Raw genomic sequence first — 25007 nt, 5'->3', positions numbered from 1 at the left:
CTATTTTTTCAAAAATCTAAAAATTTTTCAAGGTTGCCTCCAGAAAGGGTGGAACCTGGGACTTTGGACAACCTTCTTGCCATTTGAATCATAATCTCAGGATTTACAGGGCCCCGAAAATTCAACTTCCTTCAGGCTTCTTGGTCCTTCCCTCATAGCCACTGAGAGAAGGAATCTGTTAGGGTCTTGGTGGAAGCCTAAGTTCATGGAGGCATCATCACCCATGGGTACACTAGTGTCACCCACCTCTAGTGTCATCACTTTGCACCATTGTATGGCCTTCCTGGAGTCTGCAACAAAGAATCCACCACTCTCTTCATCTCTTCCCTGCAGCCTGAGCTCTACCTAGGAGAACGATACCCACTGAGCTCCGGCCAGCCAAATTGCAAGACAGTGGAATGAAACTGAGGCTACTTTCACCTTTTGGCAAAGAAAGATTATTTTCTCTGCTGATGTCTTGCCTTGGCCCCTATAGAAAGTATTTATTGAGGATTTACTATGTCCCGAGCACTGTGCCAGGTGGTATTGGGTACATAAAGTAAGCAAGACATGTCATGATGATTGCATTACAGAGTTTTCCATCTAATGGGGCAGAAAAATAATGAAATGGGCAGTAACAATAGGGAAGAATAAGGTGTAAGTTCTGACTAGGTCTCAAGGGCCAGGAGATGCTTCCTGTGAGGAGTGATATCTAAGCAACGATAGGTTCGAGCACTGTTCAGAAATATTCACTCCTTCTGCAACGTGTCTGTATCTTTGACTTGGGCTTCCTCATGTGACTTGCTTGGCCAATGGAATGTTAGCTGACATGACTTAACCAAAGGATTAAAATGCACTTGCCCAGACGGGCTTGCTGTCTTGTGCCTCTGACACCACTATGAAGACATGTCCCAGCTAATCTGTGGGTACAAGGAGAATAAGAGATTGGAGACACGTAGGGCGGACTCACCTGGCCAACCTGCAGGGCTACAGCTTGTTCCTCCCCACCTGTGCCCGGCCGAGATCAGCCGCCCCACAGATGTGGGAGTGAGCCCAGCTGAGATGAACAGAGCTGCCCAGCCCATCTGCAGCCTGAAGTGCATCCTCCCCAGATGACTCAGAGAACAGTTTATTATGGCTAGAACTTTATACTTTTATCTAAAAACAATGGGAAGCCATTTAAGGGTTTTAAGCAGGGGGATGGCATGATTAGATTTGGTCTTAGAATGATCACTCTGGCTGTATCACGGACAATGGATTAGAAAGGATCTTGGTTAAAGGCAGAGATAATGTCAGACGGCTGGTGCAGAAATCCAGCAGCAAATGATGGTGGCGTGGACTAGGGTAGTAGCCATGGGGGTGACAGAAGAGGTTCAAGAGTATGGAGGGGTCAGTGTTGACTCTCCATGAGGCATCTGGAGTCTCTCATTTAGGATTTCCAAGTATAAATAGGGAAAGTATGACACATGGACAGAAATGGATGTGCCCAGTGCCTTCAGAGCATGTGTATGCTCAGACTTCTCTCAACTGGCTTCCTCCCCACCCATCTGGACACTGCACAACCCCTCCCAAGCCCCCCAGCCCCACTCCAAAGCATAAGCACATGCTTCAAATTAAGCATTAAGCATCCCTTCCTCTCTGCAGCCTGCTCTGCCACTTGTCCAATGCCCCAGGCAGATTTAAAGCCTCTTTCTTCTGTCCTTGCATAGCATTTTATGCTTATTCAGTGCCAGGAACTGTTGCAAGTGTGCCATCCGCATCCAGGCATCAGCCCTTCTGTGGGTTTGGGGTGAGCTTTCTGTGTGTCCTGTGGGAAGCCGGTGGATGCCTCACCTCATGTGCCTGAAGTGCGAGAGGATGAGGAGGAGCTGGGCCAGGCGCCGGTGCTGCTGCTGCAGGGTCAGGCCTGCTTTGGCCATCAGGTGGATTAAGGTGTCTGTGATCTTGTCCAGGACCCTGTGGATATGGTCCTTCTCTTCCAGAGACTTCAGGGTGCTGGACAGAAATGTGTACACTCCTGAATGTGCAGAGAGAAAGTGAGAGAGAGAAACTCAAAGAGGATGAGGTCTAGGAGACTTAGAGTGTTCGTGGGACGTAATAATGAGCCAGTGCCCTCCCCTAGCACAGAAGGACAGCATTGGGGATGTCCCGGACCCATTTTAAACCAAGCTACTATGTAAAATTCCCAATGGATATGCATGTCTGAGAACACCAAGAAACCAATGTGGCTTCCTGTGTGTGAGCCAAGATTCCCAAAAAAGGACTCTGAACCCTGGGGCTGTGGTGGTAACACTGGCTGCCCCTTCTAGGACAGGTCCGACACCAACAATAACTGTCTGACGACAACCCTGGGAGGAGCTTTAAATTGTTCCTTTTCACATCAGGACATTGCGGGGCATAGAGATTCTTTAACCTGCTGGGATAACTTGTAGAGCAGTAGCAGAGCTTAGACCCAGCTCATTCTGCTCACTCCACCGTGGTAATGACAATGGAGACTCTTTCTCAGAAGACATGTGGCACTTTTGGTGAGACTCAGGGATAGAGTGATGAGTGAGTGGCTAAGTGACGGGAAGATGATTTTTTCCAGGTAGGATTTAATTTGCTTCTATGTCTCAGGTCAGATTTAGGGCCTAAGCACTTTTTAGGCTCAGCTGAAAGGTTTATGACATGGTGGGTATAGAGGGCCTTGGCCAAAGCTCTTTTTCACTGCCAGGAAGGTTTCCTCTCTTGTGTTTCTCCTGGCTCCTAGATACTGCTCTCCGGGCCACAGGTAGACTCAGTACCGAAGCTGAGACCATCATGGCACTCTACTCTTCTGGACAGCATGAGTCTCAAGCTAGACAATCAGGTCCTTTTTCTGGGCTTATATATGAGGTTGTGAAACAGATATTCTTTCCTCTAGGGTTGCTAAACTAGGAGGATGAGAATACAGGGCTCTGAACAGCTCCCTTCCCAGCACATGGAGCTCTAGTCTGCAGAAAGGAGCCCAGAGACAGCAAGCAGAGGTGGCAGTATGGGGGGAGGGAGGGGATGAGAGAGTGAGTGTGAGAGAGCAGGAGAGAGATCTGACAGGGATCCCAATTCTAGCCCCAAGGTCCTAGTTCTTACATGTTTTTTATTTGACCTTTGAGCTTTCATAGTATCCTTCCTCACAGATGAATCAACACACTCCCTTTTTGCTTAAGATAGTGTGAGTTGGGTTTCTGTCACTTGTAACTGAAAGAATTTTATGACAGTAAGTTGTGAGCTCAGCCAAGGAAAAGAGGAAGGTGAGGGATGATGAGGTGAGAAGTATTGAGAACAAGAGGTGGGCAGAGTAGAGCAAGCTCTTCTTGGGACCACAAGGGTGGATTTTCTAACACTCCAGAAGTAAGCTCCATCCTGCCCAGTCACACCACTTGCCAAGAGCAGATGGCATAGTATTCTTCCCCAGATTGTGTGTTTTAGCAACAGTTTTTTGGTCTTTCCTTTATTCAGCCCACTGACCACCCTGTAAACATACCTCTCCTCCCCTTCCCTATCGTTGTCAGCACCTTTAAGTTAAAGGCTTCCAAGTTTATAAATCCTTGACTTTATACTAGTAATATGTCAACGAGTTACTGCTCATGCAGTGGCCTAAAGGTTGGGAATGGGGACAACACTTACACAGAGGAATTCATAAATATTAGGTCATTAAATATGAAATGTCTGATTTCCTTAAGTACTAGTTTGACAGTTGATATCTTTGACATTTCACTTTAACACTTCTTGTTTTATTTTTATTGTGAAGGTACATTCTCAGTCTTTCAAACACACATTTTGGGTTGTGATTATCTTTCAAATATTTGTTTAGAGCAATTTTTGTGAAACCATGGATAAGTAAAAAATTCATGTTATTTTCAAATATGAGTTCTGTCATGGAACAAATGCCGCACAGACAACTCAAAATATCAACAAAGTGTTTGGGAAGGATGTGGCTAATGAATGCACAGTATGTCGATAGTTTAAGAAGTTCCATTCTGGTGATTGTCTTCTCAAAAATGAGCCATATGGGTGACCTGAGACCAATCAAGGTGGATAATGATGAGCTGAAAGCTGTAGTGGAAGTGAATCCAATTCAACCTATGTGTGAAGTGGCAGCAAAGTTTGATGTTACTATACCAACAATATTGGACCATTTGAAACTAACAGCAAGGTAAAGAAGCTGGATAGATGGGTTCTGCATGAATTAAATTAGAGTCAGAAGAGAAATCATCTCGAAGCTTGCCTTTCTTTGCTGTCATGACATAAAGGTGAACAATTTCGATATCATATCATTATGTGTGATGAAAAATGGATTCTTTTTGGCAACTACAAGCATTCAGCACAATGGTTGGATAAAGATGAAGTGCCAAAACACAGTCCAAAACTGAATATTCATCAAAAGAAGCTAATGGTGTCTGTTTGGTGGTCCAGCGCTGGTTATCTACTACAGCTTCATGAAACTTGGTCCATCGACCACAGTGGATGTCTGCCGCAACCAATTTGATGAAATGATGAGGTTGCTTGTGATTAAGCAGCCTAGATTGGTCACTAGAGACAGGCCAATCCTCTTGCAAGCCAGTGCTAGACCACATGTCACACAAACAATGCTGCTCACACTACAGAGACTGGACTTGGAAACTCTCTGTCATCCACTATATTCACCAGATCTCGCACCGACTACCACTTCTTTCAGGCTTTGGAACACTTTTTGCAAGGAAAAAATACTCAATTCTCAACAAGCTGTAGAAAATGCCTTTCACAATTTCATCACCACTCGCTCTCCAGGCTTCTCTGCTGCTGGCATAAGCAAGCTACCGTTAAAATGGCAAAACTGTGCCAATAGTTTAGGTGCATACTTTGATTACTTGTACCGCTTCTTGTTTAAGACATAATAAACTACACTTTTGATTCGAAATTGGACATTTCATATTTAACGACCTAATATAAATATAAACAGAGTTATAATTGCCCAGAATGGAAAATGGCTAAGGTTTAAAACAAACAAGACAACAATAACAGAACCAGAATGGCCAGAATAGTGGCTTCCATGGAGTTGCATGGAATAATGTCACTTTTAGTACCCTGAGGCACTTTGATCCAAAGCAAACAGAGCACAGAATGAGTAAGCAGCAGACAGGCAGACAGGCAGTGGTATAAGAAAGAAATTGCTGAATTACTTCACTTATGTTCTGTGTGAGCCATCAATAGGGAAAGAAAGTGTCCATCAGAAAAATGGGCAAACGTCCCATGGCCACAGGTTGGCCTGGAGGTAGCAGACAGCAGGGAGGTGTGTACTGGTGGGTTAGGGTTAGGTGTGGCCAAAGCTGAGCTCCCCATTGGCTCTGCCTCTCACGGTCCTCTGTGTGATCATACACATTCTTGCCCCACACCTCTTCAAGGCCCCGTCTCTGGATGGAAATCCTGGGAAGCCACCCAGGCCACAGAGCTGGATGATGCAACTTGGATGATGCACTTTCCACCAACTTCCTTTTTTGTTACCACCCAGGATGCTGGCCTCATTCACCAATAATCCCTTTCTTGTTTAACGAAACCACAGTATAGAGGCTCAAACAGCTTGGCTGTTGCTGCCTGGGGAGGTGACACTTGTGTATTGTTTCTCTTCTTATGATGTGCATGGTGTTAAATCACTGTGCTAGAACTTCAGCAGTCTTGAGGGCACGCATTTCGTGCCAGGGGAGGTCAAAGACTTGGCACTCACACACAGGGGAGTAAAGTTTTCTTTTGGGCTGCCGATTCTTCATCCTCCCGAACATGCACGCACGCGTGGGTTCCTTCCTCCAGCATGCATGTACTAAGAACCTAGCGTGTGCATGACTATGTTATGTGTTAGAGATTCCAAGCCTTACTTACTTTCAAGTGTTAATGTTTTAAGAACAGATATTGCCTGTGGAGAATTTTCTTAACATGGACTCTCAGGATGCAGGCCATTCTCAAAACAAGCCTGTTTTTCTCATCCTGTTTTGGCACCAATACAGCTTATCATCTCATCTTTGTCAGCAGATGCTCCCTAGCTGTGTGCATATACTTAGAAATAAAAATAGGGTCCTGTGGAAATGCCAATAATTGACAATAGCAGCCATCTTCCTTTTGGACTTTTCTGGCAAAATGAGGTCCGTGTTTGCTGCCTGTTGCCCCTCAGGGGCCATTGGAGAAAAGCTACAGAAACCCCAATTCCCAGAATGCTGCATGTTCTCTGGCAACCTCTGGTGATGAGCAAGAGCAAAACAGGGCTGCTGGCCATTTCCATGTCCAAGGTGGTCCCTGCCACCCTGGACAGCCACGCCATGATTCCCAGCAGCCCGGGGCCAGTGAGCAGGGAGTGAGGCCTTCAGAAACATCCCTGCTGCAAGGCAGGCTTTCGTAACTCTGGAGGCTGCTCCAAATCCCAAAGCTGGGGAGGGGAAAAGCAATCTCCATGTCGTTACCCAGTCTTGAAGTGTTGTTGGCAAATCCGAGCTTCAATGAATTCTGAATCTTGCAGCCAACATGGGGAAATCCAGGAAGAGTCTATGGGGAAATCTAGTGGTTGGAAAGAATGGGGAGCAAAACCACATGGATGCCCCCATGGACATGACATCTTGACCCAATCTCTCTTGCTCTCTCTCACCTTCTGTCATTCTGCCAGGACATGCTCCCTTCCTCTTCCTTCTCCATCTCTGTGATCTGCACCACACAGGAACCCCCTCTCCATTCCTCAGTGCTTTTCCGGATAATGGACCCTTCCAGAAGGTGGAGGAGGTAGGCGTGGACACTGTGGTGCATGTGCATGTTTGACTGCCCAGAAAGGAGCCCTAGCACATCCAGGGGTCCTGACGTGCCCTGCCATTGACCTCCACCGGGGCAGGAGGACAACTAAATAAAGAAATGAGAAATGCTCAGGCCGGTGGCTTACTGGATGCTTGAGGACAAACTCTTCAAGTAAGGCCACATTTTTTCTCTTTTCCCAGAGAACGAGTGTGACAACAAACTCTGAGAGAGTCCCTCAGTCTAGGGAAGCTTGATCAAAAACAGAAGAATGACTCAAAGGAAAAAGCAAAGAAAGTCAAGTCACAGCTGCAAGTGGTCTGGGCCAGAAAGCTGCCACTCAGCTTGGAAAAGGAGGAATTTCCAGTGATCACTGAGGACCCAGTGATCAGCCAGCACATCAGCCTTCCGGGTGTTCTGCTGGGAATTGCTTCCACAGTCTCATAACGTGTTTGCTCAGAGGTGCTACGGAGGCTGATGGTGTGATGAGCATCTCGTTTGCTGTGTGCTTCACCAGTGACTGCTGTTCTTCCTGCAGGTGGTACTGTCCCTAAGTGGGTGTTTGGACATCTCGAGGTTGTTGCTCTGTCTTAGTGGAAGGGGCTGTGCTGGACTTCGTACACCGTGCAGGACGGTCCCACACGATAAAGGATTTTTTCTTCCAGTCCCTGTCTCTTGGATGTCCTACCTACTGAACTGGACCTACTACCAATAAAAATTTGTAGTGGAAGGTTTGTTTGTATTTTTTTTTTGAGACAGAGTCTCACTTCTGTTGCCTGGGCTAGAGTGAGAGCCATGGCATCAGCCTAGCTCACAGCAACCTCAAACTCCTGGGCTCAAGCAATCCTACTGCCTCAGCCTCCCGAGTAGCTGGGACTATAGGCATGCACCACCATGCCCGGCTAATTTTTTCTATATATATTTTAGTTGTCCAGATAATTTCTTTCTATTTTTAGTAGAGACGGGGTCTCGCTCAGGCAGGTCTCAAACTCCTGACCTCGAGCGATCCACCTGCCTCGGCCTCCCAGAGGGCTAGGATTACAGGCGTGAGCCACTGCGCCTGTCATAGCAGTGGAAGGTTTTGAAAAGCTTTTACAAGGTTGTACCAAAAAGGTTCCCTATGGGAATTGGTTATAGAGAAGGAAGCTTAAATGGAATATGTTTTCTCCAAATTGTTTAATAACTTATTGCCTTCATGCAATCTGTCAATGGAGTGTATTATATAAGCTTTTCAACTATACATTTAGCTGAAATGATTTCAGTGAAGTTGTACGGGTACTACAAAAACAATACAACTGGATGTCAATATGCAGAGCGGAGATGTAAAACGCTTCTAAATAGAATTAGAACCAACAATTACAATTCACATCAATGAAATATTGTGTTATTGCCTCTTAGACATTTTTAAATAATTATGTAACATAATAAGAAATCTATTGGTGAAAAGTACATATTGAAATTATTTTGGGATTCTTTATTTTACATTGACATTGTATGCAGAGTTTTCTCACACTTCTTGACAGCCTCTCATATGTAGCGCTGTTTCTTTTTCCAGTTCATCATCTCTTCCCCATTGCTTATCCAAAGGATATGATCTCTTTTAAGTTCTAGAGACTGATAGAATATTTGCCTTGATGTAGTGGGATATTAAGAGAAGATAAATGTTTCTATCCACTTTAGTATTTCCTTATCCCATGTCATAACAAAGGGAATCCCTTTGACAATACACTTACAATAAAGCCCAGCTTATTTGCAAAATCACTTCTTCATTTTCATTTTCTTTTACTTCAATAGTCTTTGGTTTTTCTTGGCATGTACTTAAGTCTGTTTTCTGTTGCTTGTAGCAGAATACCTGAAACTGCTAATTTATAAGGAAAAGAATTTATTTCTTACAAGTATGGAGACTGAGAAGTTGAAGGTCAAGGGTCTGCATCTGGTGAGGGTCTTCTTGCTGGTGGGGACCCTCTGCAGAGTCCCAAGGTGGCTCAGGGCATAACACGGTGAGAGGCTGAGTGTGCCAGCTCAGGTCTCTCTTCTTCTTCCAAAGCCACCAGTCCCACTCCCATAATAATCCATTAATCCATTAATCCATGAGTAGTTTAATCCATTTATGAGGACAGAACTTTCATGGCCCAAGCACCTCTTAAAGACCCCACCTCTCAATACTGCCACACTGGGGATTAAATTTCAACATGAGTTTTGGAGGGGACAGATATTCAGACTGTAGCAGCATGTTATTACTGAATCACTTTGATTCATGTCTCTCCTTTTATCCTCTACAAGTAGATTTTAGGTTGTTTTTAGTTTTCTTATTGGTGTCCACCTCTAGCTCTGCTTTTTCATATGTCTGTTCTTCTTGGACAGAAAGGCTTCTGACCATCTTCACATATCCAAACATTCTTTATAAATACATATAAACATTTTACCACTTTATTATGTTTTTTACTTTAGTCCAGCCTGGGCATCTTCACCGAGATAGGTCTCATTTTATTTTAATATAGTTTAATATTATTTCTCCTTTATCTCCTTTATATGATAGTTATCAAGTTACATTGATTTTTTAAAATTACATGTATAGGGAAATTATTACCTATTTATATTTCATATCAAGGTAGTCAAAGGGATATTAGACTGCTATTTTGTTACTGGCAATTCCAGAAAGTTTTTCTCTATGGTTTGTGATTCTTGGAGTTGACTGTCTCTCAGAATCTCCTGTGGAGTTTTATAGGATGCAGGTTCCCAGGTTCCACCCAAACCTGCTGATTGGTTGCCACAGGTGAAGCCCTGATATCTGTGCTTTTAAAAATCTCTCCAAAAATGAATCATTCATAGTCAGGATGATGAATCACGTGATTACCTTGGTCTCTTCATATGTTGCTACTAAAATGTAAAATCTTGAAAATGTGGACTGTATCTTTGTTTTGAGAAAAGTGCCCTATTATGGTGTTACAAAGACCGTAAGAGGATGACTTCTCCTTAGATACCCCAGCCAAGCTGCATTCCTCTATAGGTCTTTTCTCCCTTTCTGGCTGGGCTGTTATAATGGAGATAACTCTTAGGATGACTTTGGAAGGTGCCCTTGTGAGACAGCAGAGCCCTCACTAGCCTGAGTCTCTGACTGACCACATGGAAGAGGGCTAAGACACAAACCTGTTCATGGACCCAACATTGTTAAGTAAACCAGAAATAAACGTGTAGATGTTTGAGCCATTATATATTTTGAAGCCTATCTTTATAGCAGGTGTCCTATTCCAGCATAAGATTAGAAGTATTTTATGACTAACTGATGGGTAAGCGAATACATGTATATAAAGAGGGATAAAGCCAGAGGGATGTTTTATATACTTCCTTCTGTTTCCAATTTCTACATTTTTAAGGCTTTAGATTGCACAGGTTATTTAGAAATTATTTCTCTTCCCAAACGTCAGTACTGCCACACTTTGTTATAAAAACCATGATTTAGCATCTAGAACCAACTAGTCATCCCATGTCATGCTAACCATTCATTCTGAATACTAACATACTTCACAGCAACCAATTTGTTCAAAGAACCAAGGGGCAAGCCTAAAACATCTGAATGTTTAGTATGGTATAATTTAAAGATACAGATTCCAACATTATCAAGAACTTCAAAGGGATTGCTCTATGTCATGCAGAAACTAACTTCTTATTTTGTGCTTTGAACAAAAAGACTATTGCTTTGGGAAATATTTGTCCAGAGGTAGGACACTTCCATCCTTCTACCAATATGTAATTATTTACCTGAAAGGTGAAAAACCTGTTCATAACCCAATCCACGAGCAACTGTGTATTGTTAGACTAGTACGTATAAAACCACACACTCATCAAAGTTCCAAGTGGTCTCAAAGTGAGAGGAATTACAGCAAAGATGAGTGTTCTTGCCAGAACCCAGCACGGGAACATGGTGGTCCTGTTCCTTTGGTATTGCTGTATACCCACGACTGCCCTCTTGGCAGAGATGATTATGTAACCATATGCTTCTGATTCAGTGACATTTATCAATTTAGTATAATTTTTCAGGGAAATCTACTAGATTTTCTAGAAGGTAAATACTTGGTACATCAATACATTCAAGCTGATTCAAAAGACAAATCTTTTAATGACTTCAGATGGTGAAACTGATGCACTAATTAAGTTAACTTGAGAAAAAAATCTTAAATGTGCCTTCTTTAAAAAGAATTTAATGTCTCACTTTTATATATAAAATCCCAGTTTTTAATTTTTGTAATAAATTATATCTTAGCTTTCTATCTTTCAGGACAAAGCTATTATGGATATATAGTTTGCTTAGGAGTCTTATTTTTGTCAGTTATATCTATAATATATTAAGAAACAGCTATAGTTCTAAATTTTCTATTCCTCAAACAGTCAATTGTTATCTTTCCAAAGTCAGAAATGAGATGCTCTGAAAACACACTTGATAAAAAACGTGCCATCCATCTACTGCAGGGGAGTTTGCACAAGGTTCTGTGTGGAACTTCCAGTCCCAGTGAGCTTGCCTGGTCTCAGGAGGCCTTGAGGGTTGCCTTTGTTCCCAGAAAAGGCAGGTCAAAACAGCCTGGATGAATTTGTTTCCCTGGAGCCCACCTTTCTTGCCTGGTATTTCAAGACCAAGGGAGCAAGAATGCAGAGCAGAAAGCAGCTCTTACACATTGGGGCAGATTTTATTTTCCAAAGATGACCACACCAATACTCCCCATCCACATGCTTTTTGACAAGGTGACCTTGGCACTCTTCCCATAGTGACATGGGGTCTGTGCCCCCTCCTTTGATTCTGGGTGGACTCATGACTTGCTTATAATCAACAGAATGAGCTGGAAGTGATGCTGCATGACTTCTAAGCACACATCGTAAAAGGCCATGCAGCTTTGGTTTCACCATCTGGGACACTTGTTTCTGGAGCCCTCATCACCTAGTGAGAGGTCTAGTGTACCATGCAGGGATATCAGACAGGTATCCCAGCTGACAACTCCAGCCGACAGCCAGCATCAATTACCAGTATGTAACAAAGATGCCTCGAGGTGACTCCAGCCCACAACTATCAAATTACCCCCCGTTGATGAGACTCTCCATCTGATGCCCTGGACACTGTGGAAAAGGGACAAGCCATTCCTTCCCTCTGTGCCTTATCCAAATTTATGACCAATAGAATATAAATCCTTTTTTTGTTTTGTTTTTTAGCTGCTAAGTTTTGGGGCAATTTATTGCACAGCAGCAGTAACCAGAACACACTGAACATCTACACCAGACACTTAGGGAGAAGAGTGGTCCAGGCAGACTACAGACTAGACTCCTGAGAGGACACAGCATGAGATATGAGAGCATTTCCAAATTTCCTGCTCCACGTTACGAACGCTGCCTCCCAATGCCTTGGCCTACCCTCATTGGTGCAATGGGTGTCTGCTACCATGTGCAGTCAATGATTTCCATGGGAAAACTTTAGCCCTAACCACTGCCCAGGTGATTACCAAAACGTAGGGCTCAGCCCCTAACTGGCAACCCCAAAAATCAGCCCTCTTGTTTTTCACCTTTGAACAGCTTTGAATTCTCAGTTGCACAATCCTTCTCAAGTCCTAGTTGTGAGAAACAGACATTGTAGAGATTTGTCTGAAAAAGAGTTTTTATGCTGAAGAACTGGTTTATTTTATTTTATTTTTATTAAAAGACTGTGAAACTTATGATGAAATGTGTTCTCTTCTTTCTTGTGGCCAGGCAAAGGAAATTTAGAGCCAAATTTGTGGCCTATCCTCAGAACTGCACAGATGCAAGTCTGTGTGCTAATCTGACTCCTGAATTTATTATTTTCTTTAGATTATTCTCCATTTATACAGATTTTGTCAACTGTTGGTTTACCTCTTTGCACCGCATGAAATTTGGTAAGCCATTTCAAACCCTCTGGGCATAGGCAATATACAAATAAATCATGGAAAAGATACTGCTTCATTCCCTGCCAAATCAATGAACACTGTAAGTGTGAATATATGTGTTTATAAAATATCACTAAACGCTCATTTGACTCAAACTCAAATCCAGAAAAAATGACATACGATCCAAAAATTTATAATTGGCTCATATGCACAAGTCTATGTCACCCCAAATCGAACAGCCTGCTTTTAAATAGTCTGTGATGTTCAGCACCAGTCAGTAACAAATGAAGGTGGCCTCCTCTTAGTTCTGATTTGCATGTTTATCTCCTGAGCCACAAAGCTTCAGATATATTTGCCCTCTTTTTCCTAGGTATGGAATCAAAATGGCTGAGTGTTTTCTCTGGTTATTTTGAAAAAGATAAGTAGTGTCAAAAATTCCTATTTTCATGAGATAAATGGGCATGTGGATGGTACATATTCTTTAGGTATATCAGTTCCATTATTTTAAAAGAGCATTACAATGGTTGAAAACTGCATTGGAAAAGTGTCACATGATTATTTGTGACAGGTTTATCTCATTTTTTCTTAAGGAGGGAATGATTATATTACATTGCAAAAATAGAGATACAGATTCCAGAATTATGGATTTAAAAGGGGCCTTAAAATCATCTAGTTCAGGAGTTTTCAAGTTATTTTGAGACTCAAAACCCCTTTTAAAGCAAGCAAAAAAAGTGAACCTCATGTAAAACCCCCACATATAAACTGGATGAATTCAAAATTATCTGATTAAAACCACAGAAATGTGGGCGACACCCTAGAGCCAATTCACTAGGGCTCTCCCCGATATCCCCCTTCTCTGGTGACCCTGGAGCTTCCGTAACACTCAGCTTCAGTAGAAAAAAGTGTAGAAATCACTGATCTCCAGAGAATGAAAAGACAAGCCACAGACCGGGAGGCAATGTTTGCAAAAGGCATATCTGAGAAAGCACTCTTATCCAAAACATACAAAGAACTCTTATTTATTTATTTATTTATTTATTTATTTTTTAAAGACTAGTCAAGTGCAGTAGTGAGGAGGGGGGAAAGTAGTAGAACAAGGAGTTCAATCTGTAACTGACTGTGAACAATCAAGTGAGATAACTCACTACCTTCAGACCAGCCTAAAGAACTCTTAAAACTCAACAATAAGAAAACAAACAACCTGATTGAAAAATGGGCCAAAGACCTTAACAGACACCTCACCAAAGAATATATATTTACAAATGGCAAATAAACATATGACAAGATGCTCCACATTATGTCATCAGAGAAATGCAAATTAAAACAACAATGAGATACCACTACACACCTGTTAGAATGGCCAAAATCCAGAATACTGACACCACCAAATGCTAGCAAGGATATCAAACAACAGGAACACTCATTTATTGCCAGCAGGATGCAAAATGATACAGCCACTTTGGAGGACAGTTTGGAAATTTCTTACTAAACTAAACATACTCTTATGGTACAATCCAGCAACTGTGCTCCTTAGTATTTACCCAAAGGAACTGAAGATTTATGTCCACACAAAAAACCTGTGCGTGGATGTTTATAGCGGCTTCATTCATCATTTCCAAAATTTGGAAGCAACTGAAATATCTTTTAGTAGGTGAATGCATAAATAAACTGTGGTACATCCAGACAATGGAATACTATTCAGCTATAAAGAGAAAGGAGTTATCAAGCCATGAAAAGACATGGAGGAAACTTAAATGCATCACATCACTAAGTGAAAGAAGCCAATCTGAAAAGGCTACACACTGTATGAATCCAATAGGCAACATACAAATAAATCATGGAAAGGATACTCCTTCATTCCCTGCCAAATCAATGAACAGTGTTAGTGTGAATATATGTGTTTTTAAAACATCACTAAACACTCACCTGACCTAGACTCAAATCCAGAAAAAATGACATTCTGGAAAAGGCAAAACTATGGAGATAGTAAAAAGATCAGTGGTTGCCAGGAGTTGGGCAGAGGGAGGAATAAATTGGAGGACCACAGAGGAGATTTAGGGCCGTGAAATTATTCTGTATGATACTACAATTATAGATACATTTGTCAAAAGCCACAGAATGTCTAACACCTGGAGTGAACCCTAATGTAATGTATGGACTGTGTGATAATGGCGTGTCACTGTAGGTTTATGGACTATAACAAATGTACCACTCTGGTGGGGGATGTTGATAGCAAGGGAGGCTGTGTGTTTGTGGGACCAGGGGTTATCTGGGAACTTTCTGTACTTGCCACTCAACTTTATTGTGAATCTAAATCTGTTGTAAAAAATAAAATCTATTAAAAAATAAATGTTTTAAAATGTAAAAATAAAAATCAAGGCTGGGCACGGTGGCTCATGCCTGTAATCCTAGCACTCTGGGAGGGCGAGGTGGGTGAATCGCTCAAGGTCAGGAGTTCGAGACCAACCTGAGCAAGAGCGAGGCCCCGTCTCTACTAAAAATAGCAAGAAAATTATATGGACAACTAAAAATATATACAGAAAAAATTAGCTGGGCATGGTGGCATATGCCTGTAGTCCCAGCTACTCGGGAGGCTGAGGCAGTAGGATCGCTTAAGCCCAGGAGTTTGAGGTTGCTGTGAGCTAGGCTGACCCTACGGCACTCACTCTAGCCCGGGCAACAAAAGTGAGACTCTGTCTCAAAAAAAAAAAAAAAAAAAAAAAAAAATCAAATGAAACCACTGATTCAGTCCAATTATTTTAATTGTTGGGAAAAAGAAGCTCCAGGAGGTTAAGGAACTAGAGCTAGCAGATGCTACAGCTGGAGGGACGGTAGGCAGGGCCATGCCCGAGGTCAGCCAGTCGGTAAATAAGTGGCAGAGCTGGAACTAGTACCCAAACGTCCCTCACTTCTGGCCCAGTGCTCAAAAGCTACACAAAGAATTTCCTAACTTCAAGGTCTGTGAGGAACTAGAAATGGCTGCCAATGGACTTGCCTCCAGAGATATTTGAGAAAACTAATAATTTTCCTGGAATGATTTCAGAGCAATTCCACATTTCAAAAGAAGGTGCAGAATGGTGTGGAGAAAGGAGGGGGTAGAAGTGAATAGGCATCTTCTAAGAGTCTCTTTAATTAAGGATTTTCACCAAAATGTTAGCTTTTGTGATCACTTTTGTGTGGTAAAATTGTGATTACTTGGGAGATTATTTTTCTTGGTGGCTTTTCCATATTTTCCAAGTTCTCTGCCTTGGGTATGTATTACTTTCATAATTTGGTGGAGGAAAATGCTATTGAAAATACAAAATCAAAGTCCCTTTCCTTCCTATTATTTCATGAGCTTTGTCAACGCCTGGACTGTTGAGTGGGAAACACAAATGATGAATGGATTCTCCAAAGAATAACGAGCTTGCTATAGTGACATTACTTATTACTGTTTTCATATTTCTATCGTCCCCAATGCTGTTCACATTTCTGAAACTCTTCAAGGCTTGTTGTTTCAGCAGGAAATGGAGCTAACAAATTTGTTACCAAAGCTTCTGCAATAATTTTCTCAGTTGGAAATATCTCTGACATGTCACCAATAACCTAAGCTACATATCTAAGTACAAAAGAAGGTCAGCTTCAGTGATGGACAATACATTGTCCCCACATGGCTTGCAAGGTGGGATGCTAAGAAAACGCAGCATTAAGGTTTTGCTAGAAGGTACTGAGTGTCTGGCTTTCATTGAATGTGAAGGGTACATTAACGAACTCAATGAGTAGCATTCATTACGCTATTCCAAGAGAAAAGGTAGATGCTTCACCTGTCAAGACGAAAATGAATTCTGCATTCTGGGTTTCATTCATCACTGTTGTTGATGCCAATTTTGAAGATTAAGTAAACTTCCCCTGCAAGTTCCCTCCTGACATTCATGCATAGTTGTCCTTGGAGTTGACTACCTGTTCTGAGCTGGACCACGAAGCCCAGTGTCTGCTTTCGATGTACAGAATCTAAAGAGTAGACCGCATGGATCCTTGGGGCCCCAGGGAGGTTAGACAGGGCACTGTTTGAACCAGAAACTCCTGATCAACAGAGAAAGGCATGGCTAGAGTGATGGTGGGGTCACACGTTAAGCTGCTTCCTCCAAGGCCATTACTGACTAGGAAAGGGCAAGCCAATCTCGCAAAGCCCCAGACCCCAGAGCAAACAAAGTCTTTGGAGGAGCCAAGTTGTTCTTTCCTAGAAGAGTTTTAAAGAGAGATACACTTGACACACTTACAGCAAGTCAACTCTTATCTTTCTTTTTGCAAATATCACTTTAAAAAAATCAATGGCAAAGACCCAAAGCCAAAAGGTAAGACACAAAATACTAACCCTTTACACACCCTGGCTGCTCAGAGTAAGAGCAGTTCATCAACAATGTTAGTGTCTGTGTAAGTCATAACACTTAAAATTAACACAACAAGCACCTCTACAGATACTAAAATAAAATAAAAATTCTCTGAAAGAAGATAACATGCTTCAAAAAGAGATGATTATAATATGACCTGTGTAGAAATTCCTGATCGTGGGTCTTTCAGAGCAGAGGGCAGCGGCTCAGTGGGAGGATGCTGTCTGCTCTCTAGAGCTTTCTAGCAGTGTGTACTCACCTCTGCTTCACGGTCCACATTGCAAGATACAAATTACATTCATGTGCGCCCTTTCCTATACAGTTAGTAATAAAGTATAAAGGGATAAAGTTTACCCTCTGAGTCCAGCTAATCCTACTCATCCTTGACACTCAGCTAAAGCATCAGTCCAGCTAAGAACCCTACGGTTAGGTCTCTACAGCACTTAATGCTTACCTTTATTACAGCCCTCAACTCAGTATATTAAAATAATTGGTTAATTGTCTGTGCCCCCTGCCCAGCCAGTCCATGGAAAAAGTAGACCTTAGTCATTTCTATGCCCCCGGTGCTAGGCACAGTTCCAGCATGAGCAGAATGCAGAATGGTTCATTTTGCAATATACTAGAGAATTGTTTTATTTTAGCAGAAATTTTATGATCTACACTAGTAGTTTTCCCACAGTCCTGAGAATTAAAGATGGATTTAAGGCCTTTACATTGTCTTTTAGAATTTTAAAATTTTATGTTTTTGTCTTAATGATATTCTAAAAGATATCAAGATGTTAATATCAGAATGTTCTGCATCCGTTAGATCAATGGTTCTCAATACTGGTCACAAATTTGAGTCTTGGTGAGGAGTTTTAAACAAGCATTGATATTCAGGTGCCGCTCTGGACCAATCACATAGGAATCTCTCAGGGGTGGGTCCTCACACAGGGATTTTTTTCAAATACTCTCTTCCCATGATGAAAAAATGTATGGTCAGTACAGAGACCAATCTAGATAATCCATATAATCCTGAACTGTTTCCTAAGTAACACATTTTTCACCAATGCTTATTAATATCTTAAAATCTAGCAGTTATATTTTAAGTATCTAATAAATACAGAACAGAAGCAAACAAAGTATATAAATGATGTGTTCCTGCCAAAACCACATGATGCCACAGCACACTGCACAAGCAAAGGTTTTGCGATAGTTCTGAGCACAGACAAGTGGTGGGAGAACCCACTCATGGCCTGAGCCCTTGGTAGACTTCCATCTCAGATGCAAAGGGACCAGGCATGTTGCTCCACGCATGTTGCAAACAGCAACGTAATTTCTGCAAAACATTGTTACTGTCAGTTTACCTTTTGGTTTGTATTTCATTTGTGAATTTGTTTTGCTTTTATACTTATACAAGAGCCATAAGCATTTGGAACTTATACTCAGTTGTCCATTTAAATAAAAAATATGTTCCTTCACATTTAAACAACATTGTAATGCTAAGAACATTTTAATTCAGCACTAGGGGAATAAGTGGCATTTTCTTCTTATGTGCCAGAAGAAAAATAAAACCTAAAAAGTAGCTATAAAGTAAAAGGTAGAAAATGTCTTCAAAGGGAAAATATTAAGCAATCTACTATCCTGCGAAGACTTTGGAGTCAAGATCTCCCTGCTCTACTCAAAGGCCTAGAGCTACAGTCAGGCTCTGTGTTTTGAAAGGCCTTGGGTCCCTTTCCCTCTGCCCTTCTGCCCGGCATACTGAACCATCGTCTATGAGTGTTCTGACCCTTGAACCAAAGAAAACCATGAGACAACAACAACAAAATCCCACTCATTTCCTGATCCTAGAAATAAAATAAAATATTGTTTTTAATGAGTGGATTTTTCTTTCCCCCAAGATACTTTTCCTTGTTCAGTGAGGATTTAGAGCATGCAAAATAAGAAAGAAAGGGGCTCCATACATTTTTCAAACATAATGCCAATTTGACTTAATTTCCGGACCCTAGAGAAGGTAGGAAAAAGTAGCCATCAAAGACCTGGGAGGCACCAGCCCCACCTTGTTGGTTCTCTTGAGAGCACAAAATGACATGCAGCTTCTCCTTCTGAGGTTCTGAACATGAATAGAAAACTGCTTCTAACATCCAGAACACTGGAGGGATTCCCAGGCTCCCAACATCTGCTGCCTTTTGCCCCTCTCATAAATTCATGTTAAAACTCCCCATGTCTTTCCCAGGCTACAGGCACTTTGTTGGTTTCCCCGATGCTCAGAGGTTCCAAGAAATCTCTGCAACAAGATGCAGGACCAAATCCATCCTGTCTGGGGCCTGAGGCAATTCTATTCACAAGGACATCTTTGTTGTGAGAATGCAATCTCTTAACCCCCAAAGGCAGATGTGAAATCCTGCCTTAGCATTTCCACACAGGAATGCTCAGGGAAGCTGCTTATCGAAGGGCGTCTGCCACCAAGGAAGTGGCAGAGTTGCTTCTCTGGAATACCAGACCTCTCTGACAACACAGTCCACGCCACGCCACATTTTCAGGACACTGACATTGGCCACGGGGCTTGTTTAAGGCAACACCAGCAGTTGGTAGCAGGGAAAGGCTCCAAAAGTTGCGTGGGTTGCCTACAGAACCCGTTCAGCCAGAGAAGGAGACAGTGAACCGCTTAATAACTATGAAGTGCCATTTATCATAAAACAGTGACAACGGGCAGGCTCGCTGGAGAGGAAGCGTGGCATTATAAAGAAATTCAAGAGATAATACAATCAAATCTCCTTCAATGTGACAACAGTGTGCATACCTGAAAATATGCCCATTTGCAATTTCCAAGGCCTGCTCTTGTCATAAACCCTCAACTGCTGAGAATTAATGATCCTCAATGTTTACAGTCAATATGGTTTAAAAATGTTCTTTCATCTAAATATAGAGACTCTCTGAATCATTGTCTTATTTCTAAAGTTAAAAATATAAATGCTCTGAGTAATTGTTAATAACATGAAGTGAGTGCAAATAACCCAGCTCCAGAGAGAAGAAATATTCTTTGTGATGAGAATTTATTAAAATTAATGATGAAATAATTCATGTGCGGCCACAGGATGAACACAGGACGTCACTAGCTTCAGCACCATATGTTTCATGAGGGTACCACGATGACAAGATACACCACAGTGACAAAGCAGACCTAGATGACAGGTGGCAGCTGGCACCGTTTTATGTTTATGTTTAATATATAACACTCCTGCTAGACATTCCAGATCCCTTTTTTCACCAAATGAACACCAGGGTATGTTCTTCGGAGATGTTGCCATAATTCTTTCTAGTATTCTGTTTTCCCTTAACTTTTCACCTCAGATTTTTAAGTGCCTGTGAATTATTCCTCTTTCTTAGTCCATCAGTTGAAAGGGAAATGCTGTCTGAAGATCAGTTTTGGATGAACAGGTAATTAAGGCTACAGTAACATTTCAAAAGCATAAGGCGTTTCAGGAGTAACCAGTGGGCCTGCGGGGGCCTGGCAGGCACGGAGAAGACTTCTGGGAAACTGGAGTTGGCTTGTGGGTCAGGAGAGGGGAGAGGACCTACGGTTAAACACAGAGGACAGGGGCTGGGAGGAGGGCTTGACCTGCTCTCCAGGAAGCTGGTTGGACAAAGTCACCAGGGGTTCAGAAAAGGGGTAAAATAATTATTCAATTGAATTTGAAGGCTAAACCGTTCATTAGAGATTGTTGATTTATACATATAGAGCTTTCACACATGAATTTTTCTGAGCCTTGAAAAACATTCACTGAAAGACTGATTTTCTGCCTAGGAGTATATTCTGAGGGTTTACAAGGCTACGAAGAAACACACAGTAATTCCGCAGTGGTTCACCACCGAGTTTGCATCAAGGCCTTTCTTTCAACATTAATGTTCAAATCACAATGCGTTGTCATCCCTGAGAGAAATCTTGCTCTAGAATTTTTCTAAACGTGATTAAGTAGCACAATTAACACAGTCTCAGGATAATGGCCATAGACTATTCTCTCTTGCTGTTGTTACCCTTGAGTCGCCACAGTTTTTTTGTAAGTCTAGCTGGAGGGTTTTAAACTGAAGCACTTAATGATATCGGAAAATGACACGAACCCACTCAGTTTAAGCCAGGGATTCTCATCAGCGAGGGTGATGCTGTCATTGACTAAAGGCCTAATGTGCTCCATGAACTGCATTAGACACTTTGTACGAAATTTCCCCTTTACCCACAATAGCCTAAGGAGATGGGTATTATTTTTTCCACTTAATAATTTGATATTATCTAGATCTATAGAGCACCAAAAAGGATGATATGTTTCAGAACAGTAGGAAGAACATGGGAAAAATAAGGACTTTCTAGGTCCTTCTGGCCATGACCAGCAAATGAGCATCTATCAAAAGACTGAATGGTGTAATATCTGTTGGCAGTCACAAGGCTAAAGACTGTGAGGAATACAAAAAAGTATAAATAGTTTATAAGGAAATTAGGAAACACTTACATAAAGAACCAGGGAAGATTCCAGGTTGAAATTTAAAAAATAAAAAAACTTAAGAAAAAATAAAAGCACAAAACTGCGACATTCATTTTTCTATCTTTAGCACAAAGTTCATAGTAGGAACTCAGTAAATGTTCAATTATTGAATAAACGAATGAAATCATCAACCAACTAACCAAATGCTAGCTTGTGTGGTATTGACTTTAAGAATCAAAAAAGTCTAGAGAAAAGAATTCATAATAGACTTGGGTAGTAGCAAGACTTTCTGAATAAAGTGAGCTGGGCTTAGAAGAATTGGAAATATTTGAATTGGGAAGGAAAACTGAAGTCCCACCAGGCAGAAAGCTATGACTCCCAGGCCAAACAGCCTCCTCCTCAGCCCCCTTTGCAGCTCCGGCTCCCAGCCGTCCTCTGCCGCTGCTGCCTCCCCGGCTTTTGCCCTCAGCTCATCTGCTCTGTTCTTACTTGCCCTCCTCTTGAGCTCTGTCCAGCTAGTTCTCAGAATGCCTTGAAGTTGGCATCTTTGGATTAATCAGGAGTGCCTCTGTCCTTTGATGTGGAGTGGAAAAACAAACAGTATTTGTCCTATGGATGAATCTAGGCTTTTGGAAGCAAAGCAATAAATTATTCTAAATGAGGCAGAAATTATGACAAGTATCTCCCCCTCCCAGACAGCTGTGAAGAGGGCTTCCCATGGAAATTTTGACATTTGGGAGACCCTCTCAAAACTTCCAGAAAGACATTCCTAGCAGGTCCTCACAACAACCTTTCAATTCCTCTCGTGCCTCAACCCCCAAATAAGGGCCAATATAAACCCAGCCTCCTCTGACTTTGGCCAGTGGGGCTCAACACAAAACCTTAAGTCCTGCCATACACTGAGGTTTTGTTTCCCGGATGTCAGAAAGGCATCTTCTAGCTCAGGTTTCCTGAATTGCTTCCAGCTTGGCTTCTGCCAGAGATTCCTGGACTCGGAGTCACTTTGTAATTCGTCTCATGATAGGTAAAGACTTTCCCCAGATAAGAGCCGTGCATTGGTTGAGTTTTTAGAAAACTCCATTATCTCTGGTTGCGGGGGAAAAAACATTGCGTGTGGTATTCTTCATCTGACTGATTTCTTTTTTACTCTGAAAAAGGCTCCTAGCACCATGCCATTGTGTTTCAGAGCCTTGTCCTCTTTGATTCTGTTTTTCAGGAACAATATGAGACACTAGGAGCCATGCTCAGCGGCAGACCTGCTTTTCTAAAATGTAGTTAAATTTTGTAGTGAAAAGAGTGGTTTCACTTTGCACAGGGTTGAGAGGCTGCTTCTGCGTGGTTACTGCTCTCCTGAGCCAGCAGCACCGTCCTTGATGGAAAAGACGAGCTGCCGCCTGTTATCTCATGAAAAAGACAACTGCAAACTGTCAGTATACAGAGCCTCGTATTTCCAAAACAGTGTTCCAGCCCTTCAAGAGCAAGGAAGTGCACAGAAAATTCTCAGAAAGAAGTCAAGGAGGAAGGACAGGGCACGAAAGTGTAACTAGTGTGAGAAGGAGTCAGAGGGAGGCCAAATCCTGCCCTGGGCAGTACAGTCTTGAGGTTCCAGTGCCAGTCTTTAATAAAAGACTTTCTTGTGAGGGCTGGAAGGTTTTTCCCCCTGAGCTGCAAAAAGCCTGGGTCTATGAATCCAATGTTTTGATGGCAAAAGCCTTGACTTTTTTATATAATATATTTTTTAAAACCCCACCCTAAAATAGGAACAGAAACAGAACAATAATGCAGGAAAAGGTTTTATGGATCTCAGGGAAATATTCTTGATTACCAAGATCAGAGCATCCACCTGTGTTGATTATGCAACTCTGGCTGATCTCACTTCCTGGGTGGGATACTTTTTCCCGGTGAAAGTGGGGAAAAACAAGTCCCAGCACTTGATAGGCCTGCTTTCCCTGAAGTTACCAGACTGCTCACATGACAGCCGTCGGCACGCGCCAGCCCTCCACCAAAGAAGGAGCAGGTTCAGGACCTGGCACCGTGCAGCCGAGTGGCACTGCTCCCAGAACACTCATCCGATAAAGAGCCATTGTGGGATCTGGACCCTTCAACGTACAGGACAAATGCCCAAAATGAAAAGCACAATGCCTGTGAGTGGGCCCAGAAACTTGAATGTGGTGGTAATCACTTCCTTAGTGTACGTCCCATTATTTTTCATGGGACTTCATTCTGTCATTCAGCCCTTGCCTAGTGTAATAGTACAGATTTCCTTTATCGTTGATAAGTGAGAATGATTACGGTGATAACCATTAAGCAACATAGGTTACTAGCATCGGTGGGGAGGAGAAGTGGAAAATTGTCAGGGGAGGTGGGAAGGGATTGGCATGCAACAGGGAGAGACAAAACCCAGTGAAAAGAGAAGGAAGTGCTGATTCTCCGTGTGTGATCCGTGCAACTGCAGTTCAGCTACCGAGGAATCTGAGACTGTATCTAATGGTGTAAGAAACTAAATCGGGCCTAGGGCTTCAAAATAGCTACAATTTCCATGTGGGATGAGGGATGAGGCATGAAGTGGGGCTGGAGGAGGGGGAAGGTCCAGGTTAAGGGCATCTCATGAGCAGCTGACACCCATTTGTGGGATCCAGGTCCCCCAGGCTGTAGAGCTAGTGCTTAGGTCCAAATACTGAGAGCCTGGGAGGAGTCACGGTGCTAATTCTGGCTGAACCATAGTTTCCATCTGGGTGACCTGGAGTGACTCTTTATACAACAGCCAACCTCACTAAAAAAAAAAAAAAAAAAGATGCCGCTCTTAGCTAAGCTTTCTCGAATGAATAAATAGGAGGGGACAGTGGAATTAGACTCCATTGACCAAATGGAAAATGTTCTTTCAGCTGGACCAATTTTACTCTATTCCATGCTCCTTCGTTCCTTCATTTTAGGACCAGGTTTTTCCATCTCTAAGCCAATTAAATTTTTAGTTAATAGTTTTGACCAGAAACATGGTCTGTCTCAAATAACTATCTAGACAAATAACTAGCAACAGACATACGTCTATATACATGTACCATTTTAAGAAAAACATCCCCATATCTTTGGAAAAATATAAATATTTCAACAAAAAGGTCATTTGATTTAATGTCCAATGATCATTTTTTTCATTCAGCTATTTGGCAAACACAGTTCTACCACTCTAAGTAATCTATAATGACAATAGATTATTTTAAATATGTGCCAGTAGTTTCTTTCAATTTACGACATTATGCCTTGGTAGTGGGTAGATTGTATCTGGTTGAAAATACAAATAAATATTTCATCCAGAATCAAGTTCTCTCATGTTATCAACTCACCAGAATTAAGCAAAATGATAGATTTGAGGCACACAAACTCCTCTCCCTGCAGATTCATCATACGGAACCGAGACGATGTAGCCAGCAACATGTCAAAGATCTCCACCATGCCCTCTACACATTTCCCCTGGTTCCTATGAAAACACAGCCCAAAAAAAAGGGTTAAAGGACAGAAAAGCTTCCACAAGACATGATAAAGTC

General features: G+C 42.0%; 1 protein-coding gene across 3 annotated transcripts in view; it reads right to left on the bottom strand.

Moving 5' to 3' along the window:
- Positions 1-25007, bottom strand: part of ESR1 (estrogen receptor 1) — a 343123-nt gene that overhangs the window by 3485 nt on the left and 314631 nt on the right. For all 3 annotated transcript variants that reach the window (XM_045544589.1, XM_045544588.1, XM_045544590.1), the window contains 2 exons: positions 24807-24940; positions 1813-1996 (listed from right to left, as the gene is read on the bottom strand). In XM_045544589.1, the coding sequence (XP_045400545.1) occupies positions 1813-1996; positions 24807-24940 (318 nt within the window). The remainder of the gene's footprint in view (positions 1-1812; positions 1997-24806; positions 24941-25007) is intronic.

The sequence above is a fragment of the Lemur catta genome, chromosome 2 (assembly GCF_020740605.2).
Source record: "Lemur catta isolate mLemCat1 chromosome 2, mLemCat1.pri, whole genome shotgun sequence".
Lineage (NCBI taxonomy): Eukaryota > Metazoa > Chordata > Mammalia > Primates > Lemuridae > Lemur > Lemur catta.
Note: the sequence above shows the minus strand (reverse complement) of the source record. Positions and strands in the feature narration are given on the sequence as shown.